Source organism: Procambarus clarkii, chromosome 45 (genome assembly GCF_040958095.1).
Source record: "Procambarus clarkii isolate CNS0578487 chromosome 45, FALCON_Pclarkii_2.0, whole genome shotgun sequence".
Classification (NCBI taxonomy): Eukaryota; Metazoa; Arthropoda; class Malacostraca; order Decapoda; family Cambaridae; genus Procambarus; species Procambarus clarkii.
The window spans coordinates 12,476,421-12,489,900 of NC_091194.1; the positions used below are offsets into that span (position 1 = coordinate 12,476,421).

General features: G+C 45.7%; 1 protein-coding gene across 2 annotated transcripts in view; it reads left to right on the top strand.

The window, feature by feature from the left end:
- The window catches only part of LOC123769754 (uncharacterized), a 77,585-nt gene extending 64,740 nt beyond the window's left edge, over nt 1–12,845 (top strand). For both annotated transcript variants that reach the window (XM_069301429.1, XM_069301428.1), the window contains exons 17-21: nt 5,479–5,600; nt 7,103–7,166; nt 7,546–8,470; nt 9,394–9,529; nt 10,476–12,845. In XM_069301429.1, the coding sequence (XP_069157530.1) occupies nt 5,479–5,600; nt 7,103–7,166; nt 7,546–8,470; nt 9,394–9,515 (1,233 nt within the window). In that variant the 3' untranslated portion in view covers nt 9,516–9,529; nt 10,476–12,845. The remainder of the gene's footprint in view (nt 1–5,478; nt 5,601–7,102; nt 7,167–7,545; nt 8,471–9,393; nt 9,530–10,475) is intronic.
- The last annotated feature ends 635 nt before the right edge of the window (nt 12,846–13,480 follow it).

The following is a 13,480-nucleotide window of genomic DNA, read 5'->3' on the forward strand; positions in this document are numbered from 1 at the left end:
CCGGACAAAATGAGGTGATAGCCGAGGCTATATGAACCACCCCACCGCCGGCACTCGGATAGTTATCTTGGGCATAGCATTTTACCAAATCACCTCATTCTTTGGGGCACACGTGAGGAACACAAATGCGAACAAGCTTGTTCGCATTTGTGTTCCTCACGTGTGCCCCAAAGAATGAGGTGATTTGGTAAAATGCTATGCCCAAGATAACTATCCGAGTGCCGGCGGTGGGGTGGTTCATATAGCCTCGGCTATCACCTCATTTTGTCCGGTCGTGATGGTCAAGTGGATTAAGGCATCTTGTACATACCAGTTGCGTTGCTTCTGGGAGTATGGGTTCGAGTCACTTCTGGGGTGTGAGTTTTCAGTTGCATATGTCCTGGGGACCATTCAGGCTTGTTCGCATTTGTGTTCCTCACGTGTGCCCCAAAGAATGAGGTGATTTGGTAAAATGCTATGCCCAAGATAACTATCCGAGTGCCGGCGGTGGGGTGGTTCATATAGCCTCGGCTATCACCTCATTTTGTCCGGTCGTGATGGTCAAGTGGATTAAGGCGTCTTGTACATACCAGTTGCGTTGCTTCTGGGAGTATGGGTTCGAGTCACTTCTGGGGTGTGAGTTTTCAGTTGCATATGTCCTGGGGACCATTCAGGCTTGTTCGCATTTGTGTTCCTCACGTGTGCCCCAAAGAATGAGGTGATTTGGTAAAATGCTATGCCCAAGATAACTATCCGAGTGCCGGCGGTGGGGTGGTTCATATAGCCTCGGCTATCACCTCATTTTGTCCGGTCGTGATGGTCAAGTGGATTAAGGCGTCTTGTACATACCAGTTGCGTTGCTTCTGGGAGTATGGGTTCGAGTCACTTCTGGGGTGTGAGTTTTCAGTTGCATATGTCCTGGGGACCATTCAGGCTTGTTCGCATTTGTGTTCCTCACGTGTGCCCCAAAGAATGAGGTGATTTGGTAAAATGCTATGCCCAAGATAACTATCCGAGTGCCGGCGGTGGGGTGGTTCATATAGCCTCGGCTATCACCTCATTTTGTCCGGTCGTGATGGTCAAGTGGATTAAGGCGTCTTGTACATACCAGTTGCGTTGCTTCTGGGAGTATGGGTTCGAGTCACTTCTGGGGTGTGAGTTTTCAGTTGCATATGTCCTGGGGACCATTCAGGCTTGTTCGCATTTGTGTTCCTCACGTGTGCCCCAAAGAATGAGGTGATTTGGTAAAATGCTATGCCCAAGATAACTATCCGAGTGCCGGCGGTGGGGTGGTTCATATAGCCTCGGCTATCACCTCATTTTGTCCGGTCGTGATGGTCAAGTGGATTAAGGCGTCTTGTACATACCAGTTGCGTTGCTTCTGGGAGTATGGGTTCGAGTCACTTCTGGGGTGTGAGTTTTCAGTTGCATATGTCCTGGGGACCATTCAGGCTTGTTCGCATTTGTGTTCCTCACGTGTGCCCCAAAGAATGAGGTGATTTGGTAAAATGCTATGCCCAAGATAACTATCCGAGTGCCGGCGGTGGGGTGGTTCATATAGCCTCGGCTATCACCTCATTTTGTCCGGTCGTGATGGTCAAGTGGATTAAGGCGTCTTGTACATACCAGTTGCGTTGCTTCTGGGAGTATGGGTTCGAGTCACTTCTGGGGTGTGAGTTTTCAGTTGCATATGTCCTGGGGACCATTCAGGCTTGTTCGCATTTGTGTTCCTCACGTGTGCCCCAAAGAATGAGGTGATTTGGTAAAATGCTATGCCCAAGATAACTATCCGAGTGCCGGCGGTGGGGTGGTTCATATAGCCTCGGCTATCACCTCATTTTGTCCGGTCGTGATGGTCAAGTGGATTAAGGCGTCTTGTACATACCAGTTGCGTTGCTTCTGGGAGTATGGGTTCGAGTCACTTCTGGGGTGTGAGTTTTCAGTTGCATATGTCCTGGGGACCATTCAGGCTTGTTCGCATTTGTGTTCCTCACGTGTGCCCCAAAGAATGAGGTGATTTGGTAAAATGCTATGCCCAAGATAACTATCCGAGTGCCGGCGGTGGGGTGGTTCATATAGCCTCGGCTATCACCTCATTTTGTCCGGTCGTGATGGTCAAGTGGATTAAGGCGTCTTGTACATACCAGTTGCGTTGCTTCTGGGAGTATGGGTTCGAGTCACTTCTGGGGTGTGAGTTTTCAGTTGCATATGTCCTGGGGACCATTCAGGCTTGTTCGCATTTGTGTTCCTCACGTGTGCCCCAAAGAATGAGGTGATTTGGTAAAATGCTATGCCCAAGATAACTATCCGAGTGCCGGCGGTGGGGTGGTTCATATAGCCTCGGCTATCACCTCATTTTGTCCGGTCGTGATGGTCAAGTGGATTAAGGCGTCTTGTACATACCAGTTGCGTTGCTTCTGGGAGTATGGGTTCGAGTCACTTCTGGGGTGTGAGTTTTCAGTTGCATATGTCCTGGGGACCATTCAGGCTTGTTCGCATTTGTGTTCCTCACGTGTGCCCCAAAGAATGAGGTGATTTGGTAAAATGCTATGCCCAAGATAACTATCCGAGTGCCGGCGGTGGGGTGGTTCATATAGCCTCGGCTATCACCTCATTTTGTCCGGTCGTGATGGTCAAGTGGATTAAGGCGTCTTGTACATACCAGTTGCGTTGCTTCTGGGAGTATGGGTTCGAGTCACTTCTGGGGTGTGAGTTTTCAGTTGCATATGTCCTGGGGACCATTCAGGCTTGTTCGCATTTGTGTTCCTCACGTGTGCCCCAAAGAATGAGGTGATTTGGTAAAATGCTATGCCCAAGATAACTATCCGAGTGCCGGCGGTGGGGTGGTTCATATAGCCTCGGCTATCACCTCATTTTGTCCGGTCGTGATGGTCAAGTGGATTAAGGCGTCTTGTACATACCAGTTGCGTTGCTTCTGGGAGTATGGGTTCGAGTCACTTCTGGGGTGTGAGTTTTCAGTTGCATATGTCCTGGGGACCATTCAGGCTTGTTCGCATTTGTGTTCCTCACGTGTGCCCCAAAGAATGAGGTGATTTGGTAAAATGCTATGCCCAAGATAACTATCCGAGTGCCGGCGGTGGGGTGGTTCATATAGCCTCGGCTATCACCTCATTTTGTCCGGTCGTGATGGTCAAGTGGATTAAGGCGTCTTGTACATACCAGTTGCGTTGCTTCTGGGAGTATGGGTTCGAGTCACTTCTGGGGTGTGAGTTTTCAGTTGCATATGTCCTGGGGACCATTCAGGCTTGTTCGCATTTGTGTTCCTCACGTGTGCCCCAAAGAATGAGGTGATTTGGTAAAATGCTATGCCCAAGATAACTATCCGAGTGCCGGCGGTGGGGTGGTTCATATAGCCTCGGCTATCACCTCATTTTGTCCGGTCGTGATGGTCAAGTGGATTAAGGCGTCTTGTACATACCAGTTGCGTTGCTTCTGGGAGTATGGGTTCGAGTCACTTCTGGGGTGTGAGTTTTCAGTTGCATATGTCCTGGGGACCATTCAGGCTTGTTCGCATTTGTGTTCCTCACGTGTGCCCCAAAGAATGAGGTGATTTGGTAAAATGCTATGCCCAAGATAACTATCCGAGTGCCGGCGGTGGGGTGGTTCATATAGCCTCGGCTATCACCTCATTTTGTCCGGTCGTGATGGTCAAGTGGATTAAGGCGTCTTGTACATACCAGTTGCGTTGCTTCTGGGAGTATGGGTTCGAGTCACTTCTGGGGTGTGAGTTTTCAGTTGCATATGTCCTGGGGACCATTCAGGCTTGTTCGCATTTGTGTTCCTCACGTGTGCCCCAAAGAATGAGGTGATTTGGTAAAATGCTATGCCCAAGATAACTATCCGAGTGCCGGCGGTGGGGTGGTTCATATAGCCTCGGCTATCACCTCATTTTGTCCGGTCGTGATGGTCAAGTGGATTAAGGCGTCTTGTACATACCAGTTGCGTTGCTTCTGGGAGTATGGGTTCGAGTCACTTCTGGGGTGTGAGTTTTCAGTTGCATATGTCCTGGGGACCATTCAGGCTTGTTCGCATTTGTGTTCCTCACGTGTGCCCCAAAGAATGAGGTGATTTGGTAAAATGCTATGCCCAAGATAACTATCCGAGTGCCGGCGGTGGGGTGGTTCATATAGCCTCGGCTATCACCTCATTTTGTCCGGTCGTGATGGTCAAGTGGATTAAGGCGTCTTGTACATACCAGTTGCGTTGCTTCTGGGAGTATGGGTTCGAGTCACTTCTGGGGTGTGAGTTTTCAGTTATATATATATATATATATATATATATATATATATATATATATATATATATATATATATATATATATATATATATATATATATATATATATATATAATTACCCTTAACTCCTGGGTACGTACTTACTGCTAAGTGAACAATGCATTAGATGATTGGAAATGCGCCCAACCATTTCTGTCCAGCCTAGAATTCGAACCCGGAATTCTCTATTGTAAGTCAATCTACTACCGGAACCCTAATAGTCCCTGTAGAGTAGTCGTGTATATTTATGGTACCAAGACATCGGAAATGGTAATAAATTTAGTTAATTGCATAAATTTGATCTGATTTTGCACAATCTTGCCACGTTCTCTAACATTCTTTTAATTAAGAACGTTTACGAAATAACAAGACGTACTTTTATTATGTAATAATGGCCATATATTTCCAAGCTCCAAGCAACAGCCTATTGGACCAAGCTCTCACAAGTCAAGCCTGGGCCCGGTCCGGGCTTGGGAAATAGAAGAACTCTCAGAACCCTATCCAGGTACAATCCAGGTACATAGGCAGAGGAATGGTAAAGCTTGATAATTATGTAGATTTATAAGCAAAACACTGTTTTCATTTGTCTGTAAAGTAAACAATATCATATGACGACGGCCTCGTGTAATGCACGTGAACCATTAAAATATTTATATATGGCCTGAATTTACGTGAGCCAGGCACTATCTCCCTAGTGGCCTCGTAAATGACAGGAAACCGACGTCTTGTCAAAAGTCCTCGCATTTGTCATTTTATTCAGCTTAATTTTGCATTGCAGCCATGTTTTGCCATTTACGGCTTTGACGGTTCGGCGGTTCCATAGGTTTGCTACTCCTTGGGATGTTTGCTACTCCTTGGGGTGAAAAAGCATCAACGCTGTAAAATGTTTTCCAGCTTACACTGTGATTTGTTGAACTTGAAACTGTTGCTCCTTGATTGAGTTACTTCTGACCTTTAAAAAACGTGGTCTGGATCAATATTCTCCAAATTGTTCAGTATTTTATAAGTTTTGACGAGATCAAAATTGATGAGATTGCCGTATCTGGTTTGCAGTGTCGTTAGCCTTATGGCCCCCTTAAATGAAATAACTTTGTGTCGAACAGTACGATACTAATACAATTCATATGTGACAGACATTTAAAGTAAAATATTGTAAAATGTGTATATGTGATGACTGTGGGCTGACGTATGTGTGTGAGACAGGTGTGGAGGACGGGGATGGGCCTGGTCAAGTACTACATGTGTGTGGGCTACCTGGTGCCCCTGGTGTACGTCGCCATCACTCTCGCCCTCACCCACACCATAGGCTACGGCTCCCCAGGGACGTAAGTCACCACACTGCAGTCTCCCCTCCCTCTATTGATCCGTTTTTTGTTGGTTATTTTCATATTTTTGTTTACTTTAAATATATTCAACAATATACAATGTTGTTAACTGTTAGCTATTATTTAGTCAATATTAATGTATATAACGGGTTAACATTGTTTCTCATAGTGCAGCCTGTTATTTGCAGCATTTATAAATTTCGAATGTTTAAAAACTGTAGATTATATATTTTTTAAGTTTTTACTATATACTAGAATGGGTACCCGGATGTGCCTGGGTCTCCCCATCTCCTCTCTATCTTTTTTTTATCTCTCTATCCCTTCCCCCTCACCCATCTCATTTCTCTCTCCCCATTCTTTTCCTCTCTCCAACTTTCTTTCCATCATCCAACCCTCTCTCCCGCTCTTCCCCGTCTTTCTCCCCTTCTCCCTAACACACCCTCTCTTCCCATCATACCCCTTCTCCCCCTGTAACTTATTATCCTCTCTCCGCCTTTCTCTTCTATCCAGACGTGTCTCCTTCACCCATCCCTCTCCTCCTCTCAGAGAAAAATGAATCACTGAAACTGCGGCGGACAACACAACCAATATTTCAGACTTGACTTCATGATAGTTGTATGGGGAAGGGGAGGGGGATAAAAATAGCTGCCATTATTTCTAGAAGTGTAGCACTGGAGCCGACCCCTATAGTGGCCTATGCTTAACACTCACAGACCCCACATGTGTGGAATACACTCAGACCCCACATGCTTCATGTGTGGAAGTTGGGAGAGGCTATAGCTTCAGGCGTCTGGCCACACCAACCTCGGACAGATAGATGCAGACTAACATTCTCTTTTATAGATATTCTAGCAGGGACACCCGGCGTTGTCTGGGATAGTCTCTCTCCCACTACCCCATTCCACCCCTCTTCTTTTCCTCTCTTTTCCACGTCCCAATACTTCATTTCCCCCCTACCCCCACTTTCCCAATCTTCTTCTCCCTTTCCCTCTTCGTCTCCCCCCTTTTCCATACCACCTTCCCAATTTTCCCCTTCTTCCCTCCTACCGACTCTCTTCTCCTCTTCATCGTCAGATAGACATTGCCATTTATATATAAAGTAAATCATAAACATGCGCGGGAAAACGGCGGGAGTAATATTATATGGTCGGCACATCCTAGATTTAATTTAAAACTATGAAAATCGCACGGGGGGATATGGGTTACAGGCTATATGTCCTGAATCTTTTAACCTATACCTACTCTCGACCAGCCAATGTCCGTCCCATACCCCTGACCATTACCCCTACAAATTTGCATGAGACTATCCCCAAGCATCTAACCTCCAACTTTGGACAGACACATTCTTTAGATAGATATACACATTCACATACAACCAATCTACCCACACCTGCACCCTTTCCTTCTACCGCCGCAGCTCTGTCACGGGAACAAAAACAACTTGGGTATTAAGAAAATATAATTTGTGATGGAAATTTGATTCGGCTAACAAACCATTGCAGGTGTTGGCTGGCACCTCGCGGCCTCATCTGGACGTTCGCGGCCCCAGTAGCTGCCATCCTGCTGGTGAGTGTTGGGGCGCTCAACGGTGTCACACTCACCACTGGCCACAACATCTGCCCTCTTATACAGTCACGAGAACCTAGCAAACTCCTTGCTCCTTAGTACACTCAACCCCCCCCCCTTATACTCTAGTACACTCACCCCCCCTTATACATTAGTACATCCACCCCCTTATACTAGAAAACCCATTGCTGTCTGGCCCACACGCCCATGGCTATCTAAAATACCTTTTCCCATTTGTAATGAGGAAATGAGTGTTTTACACTGTATTGTAATGTTTTATTAATGTTAAAAACAAATATATTTCTAAGATCGTAATCAAGCTTTCTTAACTATTTTCGATTCTGATTTTGTTTTAATTATTTCGTCTTCTTCCTCAAAGGTAAACATTTCGGCATTTGTGATGACCGTGCGGGCTGCTTGGTGGAAAAAGAGCCCTGAGGACTCCCGTCGGGGTAAGAAGTGGTCCGAAAACTTTTCTCAGCGCAAGAAGGGAGCTGGGGACACCAACCGGCTGGAGAGTGGAGCTGAGGACACCAACCAGCGGGAGAAGAAGGCTGGGGACACCAACCAGCTGGAGAAGAAGGCTGGGGACACCAACCGGCTGGAGATGGGAGGTGGGATTAGAAAAGGTGGTAAGAATTGGCGAGAACTAGACGAGGAGTTTAATGGTACTATTGACCACGAGAGGCGGTCTGTGGACGCTACAGAGCACGAGAGGCGGTCTGTGGACGCTACAGAGCAGGAGAGGCGATCTGTGGTCACTACAGAGCAGGAGAGGCGGTCTTTGGACGCTACAGAGCACGAGAGGCAGTCTGTGGACGCTACAGAGCACAAGAGACGGTCTGTGGACGCTACAGAGCACAAGAGACGGTCTGTGGACGCTACAGAGCACGAAAGCCAGACTGTGGACACTACAGAACACGAGAGGCAGTCTGTGGACACGATCAAGCTCGAGAGGCGGTCTGTGGACACGATCAAGCACGAGACGCGGTCTGTGGACACGATCAAGCACGAGACGCGGTCTGTGGACACGATCAAGCACGAGACGCGGTCTGTGGACACAATAAAGCACGAGAGGCGGTCTATGGATACAATAAACAACGGAAAGGAGTCTGTGGACACGGAGAAACGCTCATGGGACAGCAAGCGTGGGTCGGGAAGTGGAGCCAGCAAGCGTTGCCAGCAGCAGCCTAGTGAGGACACTGGAGAGAGAGCGGGTCTAGGCAGGAGGTTCTGCAGCTCCATCACTGTCCTCCTCCTCTTGTGCCTCACCTGGCTTACAGGCTTTCTCTATTTTACTGAAGGTAAAAATGCTAAATAAGGTTTAAATTGGAATAACATGTGATTGATTTTGATTAAGCCACCCAAGAGGTGTCACGGGTATGAGTAGCCCGTAAGGGAGTAACATTTAATGCCCTTTCTCTCTTAATATTTCGTAACTGCCCTCAACAAGCTCATATTCGCCTCGCTGACCTCAAAGCACTTTCGCCTATCTGACTCCAACCCACTTTAAGAAAATCCACTAGGTCAGTGGATTTTGCCTAGTAGATCCACTAGGCAAAACAAGTCATGGTGGTCTAGTGGTAGACTATAGGGCTTGGTAATGCCAAAATCGTAGGTTAGCGCCCACCTCATTGCCCTAGTGAATTTTCTCAATGATCCAACCCACTTTCTTGTGGATTCCCATCTCCTATGCCAGGTGAGCACGACAGGCTCACCATAGCCTATGCTGTTTGCAACTTTTGGTTCCCAGTAGCTGAATCTGAAAACAAATTCTTGTGGGTTGGAGTAAAGAATGGGTAAAGTCCTCGCAGGTCAAACATCATTTAAAATTAAATTATATCCTACCCCCCAAAAACTACTATATCTACATCATGACTGAACATTGGCAGTGGTGTATCTATGTATGAGAATAATTTTTTAAGATTAATTTATTTATTTACAACAAGGTGTATTGGGTTTTTGAGAGTATATAACATTGGTGTTTTTACATTCTTGCAAAGTCATTAAGACGCATAGCGTGTTAATGGCTTTGGTTAAAAGGTTATATTGCATTTAAACACAGAATCCTTTAGTATATTACAATGAAGAATGCTTGTAGTATTTTTCATTTCCTACAGCTGCAATATTTTGTTAAAACAAACTGTAATTTTTAAAACAATGAAACTTTAAATCTGTAAAAGAATGAAAACTAATCTAACATTTTCCCCTTCGCTGCCTTCATCAGGCACTCTCGCCGTGGCAGTGATGTTCACTCTGCTCAACTCTGTGCAGGGCGTCGCCATCTTCCTCCTCCACGTCGTCTTGAACGAGCATATCATGCACGAAGTCCGGGGTGTCCTCAAGTAGGAGAGTGGTGGCAGGTAAGCTACTGTGTCCTTGTGATGTAGCAGAGTGGTGGCAGGTAGGCTACTGTGTCCTTGTGATGTAGCAGAGTGGTGATAGGTAGGCTACTGTGTCCTTGTGATGTAGCAGAGTGGTGGTAGGTAGGCTACGGTGTCCTTTGTGATGTAGCAGGGTGGTGGTAGGTAGGCTACGGTGTCCTTTGTGATGTAGCAGAGTGGTGGCAGGTAGGCTACTGTGTCCTTGTGATGTAGCAGAGAGGTGGTAGGTAGGCTACGGTGTCTGTGTGATGTAGTGAAGTGATGATCAGTAAGCTACAGTGTCCTCTGTAAATACAGGAATTATTTACAATTATAAAATTTATTGACGAGTTGCAGTGATAGTTCCAAGAACTGACTATAATATCAACAAAATCTCATTTAGTAGCTATAAATTAATCTCGTAAGAAAAAAATGTTTGTATACTTAACTGATTATAATATCTTTAGTATTTTTTTTCTAATTTTATCTGGTCACACAGAATTGTATAAAACGACAGGTGAAAGTTGGTGAGAAGAGAGGGAGTGAATCTCTATTTACCACAAACATTTGTTTGACTTAACAAAATATTATACATTGAAAGGCAGGTGAATAGTCCTGTGAAGTTATTAAAAAAGATGTCAACATTACTTTTTTTTAACCTAAATGTTAATATAAATATTTATGAAGGCATCTTTTTTATTTGCAAAGAACAAATGGTAGACAGATTAAAATGTGCAAATATAGATAATTAGTAAGTGGAAATGCACAGTCGTAATAAATCATAGGAGTGAATATGAAAATCAACACTAACAGCCTCACTCCTACACGAGTATTCTACACATGCGCCTTTCTGCCTAATAACCCAATAGCGGAAATGAGCCCAATAACGGAAATGAGTGAAAGAAAGTAATTTAACAGGTGCTTCATGATTTTCGTTTCCTTTCAGACCCCAGTGTTTATTCCGAGGTCCACCAACACCAGGAACGAACCGTTCCAGCAGCGGACTCTGTGGCTTGGTGTCGGGCTTAAGACCTATCAACCTCTGGAAGGTTATCAGGACCACTGCGATACCCTACTGACCAACCAGCACATCTGGTGTCGGGCTTAAGGCCTATCAACCTCTGGAAGGTTATCAGGACCACTGCGATAGCCTACTGACCAATCAGCAAGTTTGGTATCAGGCTTAAGGTCTATCAACCTCGAAGGGGGCTGTTAACCACCACAAGAGCTTAATGACCATCCAGCAAGTTCGGTGTTAAGGTGAAGGCCTGTCAACCTATAGAGAAGGTTATTAAGGCAACCACAATACCTTACAGATCATCCAGCAAGTACACTTTAGTCCGAAACATAGTCCAGGACTAAAGTTAGCATTCACTGTGATATATACTCAGTATCGTCCAAGGTGTTAACTGCCATACTCGAGACGATATTAGTGACCTACTTCGTTGTTCTTCCTGAAATAATTAACTTTAACGGAGAAAGACATACAGCGCTACGTTAATGGCCTGACTAAAAACAAAACGGTAATTTTGACGTAAAGTGAAATTACACAGAGCAGTGTTGCGAGTAGCGAGAACAGTGACTAGTGTAGTGTAGTGTGATAGTGACTGGTGTAACAGCATAGGACCTGTCCCCTCTCAACTAATACATCTCATTTTGTACGTGCGTTACTTTTGTATTTTGTACGTTGTTGCAAATACAGAAAACGATCTGGATGGTGACTGGTGTAACAGTAGAGTGTGGTGTGATGGTGACTGGTGTAACAGTACAGTGTGGTGTGATGGTGACTGGTGTAGCAGTACAGTGTGATGGTGACTGGTGTAGCAGTACAGTATGATGGTGACTGGTGTAGCAGTACAGTGTGATGGTGACTGGTGTAGCAGTACAGTATGATGGTGACTAGTGTAGCAGTACAGTGTGATGGTGACTGGTGTAGCAGTACAGTGTGATGGTGACTGGTGTAGCAGTACAGTGTGATGGTGGCTGGTGTAGCAGTACAGTATGATGGTGACTAGTGTAGCAGTACAGTGTGATGGTGACTGGTGTAGCAGTATAGTGTGATGGTGACTGGTGTAGCAGTACAGTGTGATGGTGACTAGTGTAGCAGTACAGTGTGATGGTGACTGGTGTAGCAGTACAGTGTGATGGTGACTGGTGTAGCAGTACAGTGTGATGGTGACTGGTGTAGCAGTACAGTGTGATGGTGACTGGTGTAGCAGTACAGTGTGATGGTGACTGGTGTAGCAGTACAGTGTGATGGTGACTGGTGTAGCAGTACAGTGTGATGGTGACTGGTGTAGCAGTACAGTGTGATGGTGACTGGTGTAGCAGTACAGTGTGATGGTGACTGGTGTAGCAGTACAGTGTGATGGTGACTGGTGTAGCAGTACAGTATGATGGTGACTAGTGTAGCAGTATAGTGTGATGGTGACTGGTGTAGCAGTACAGTGTGATGGTGACTGGTGTAGCAGTACAGTGTGATGGTGACTGGTGTAGCAGTACAGTATGATGGTGACTAGTGTAGCAGTATAGTGTGATGGTGACTGGTGTAGCAGTATAGTGTGATGGTGACTGGTGTAGCAGTATAGTGTGATGGTGACTGGTGTAGCAGTATAGTGTGATGGTGACTGGTGTAGCAGTACAGTGTGATGGTGACTGGTGTAGCAGTACAGTGTGATGGTGACTAGTGTAGCAGTACAGTGTGATGGTGACTGGTGTAGCAGTACAGTGTGATGGTGACTGGTGTAGCAGTACAGTGTGATGGTGACTGATGTAGCAGTACAGTGTGATGGTGACTGGTGTAGCAGTACAGTGTGATGGTGACTGATGTAGCAGTACAGTGTGATGGTGACTGGTGTAGCAGTACAGTGTGATGGTGACTGGTGTAGCAGTACAGTGTGATGGTGACTGGTGTAACAGTACAGTATGATGGTGACTAGTGTAGCAGTACAGTGTGATGGTGACTGGTGTAGCAGTACAGTGTGATGGTGACTGGTGTAGCAGTACAGTGTGATGGTGACTGGTGTAGCAGTATAGTGTGATGGTGACTGGTGTAGCAGTACAGTGTGATGGTGACTGGTGTAGCAGTACAGTGTGATGGTGACTGGTGTAGCAGTACAGTGTGATGGTGACTGGTGTAGCAGTACAGTGTGATGGTGACTGGTGTAGCAGTACAGTGTGATGGTGACTGGTGTAGCAGTACAGTGTGATGGTGACTGGTGTAGCAGTACAGTGTACTATACGCAAATATCAGCAGGTGTTGCTCCGGATGAACATTTTTTTATCACAAATAAAAGTAATAAACTATTGCAAAATATGGCTTTATTTTTTTTACTTGTACCTCATCCTCATATGTTAACCAAAGGGAATATAAACTTATCTGTTTATATTGCTTTAATACCTTTTGATGTCAGACCAAGACTGCCACGAGGGGTCACCAAGACTGCCACGAGGGGTCACCAAGACTGCCACGAGGGGTCACCAAGACTGCCACGAGGGGTCACCAAGACTGCCACGAGGGGTCACCAAGACTGCCACGAGGGGTCACCAAGACTGCCACGAGGGGTCACCAAGAATGCCACGAGGGGTCACCAAGACTGGCACGAGGGGTCACCAAGACTGGCACGAGGGGTCACCAAGACTGCCAAGAGGGGTCACCAAGACTGCCAAGAGGGGGCCACAATTCCTACAATAATGCCGCTACAGAGAGAAAAATTACACTGCACATAGAGAGAGAGAGAGAGAGAGAAAAAGTTCTTTCCCACTGGAAAACATACCATATATTATTCCAAAGATATAACCCTTGTTATATCTTCGTTATATATATATATATATATATATATATATATATATATATATATATATATATATATATATATATATATATATATATATGTCGTACCTAGTAGCCAGAACGCACTTCTCAGCCTACTATGCCAGGCCCGATTTGCC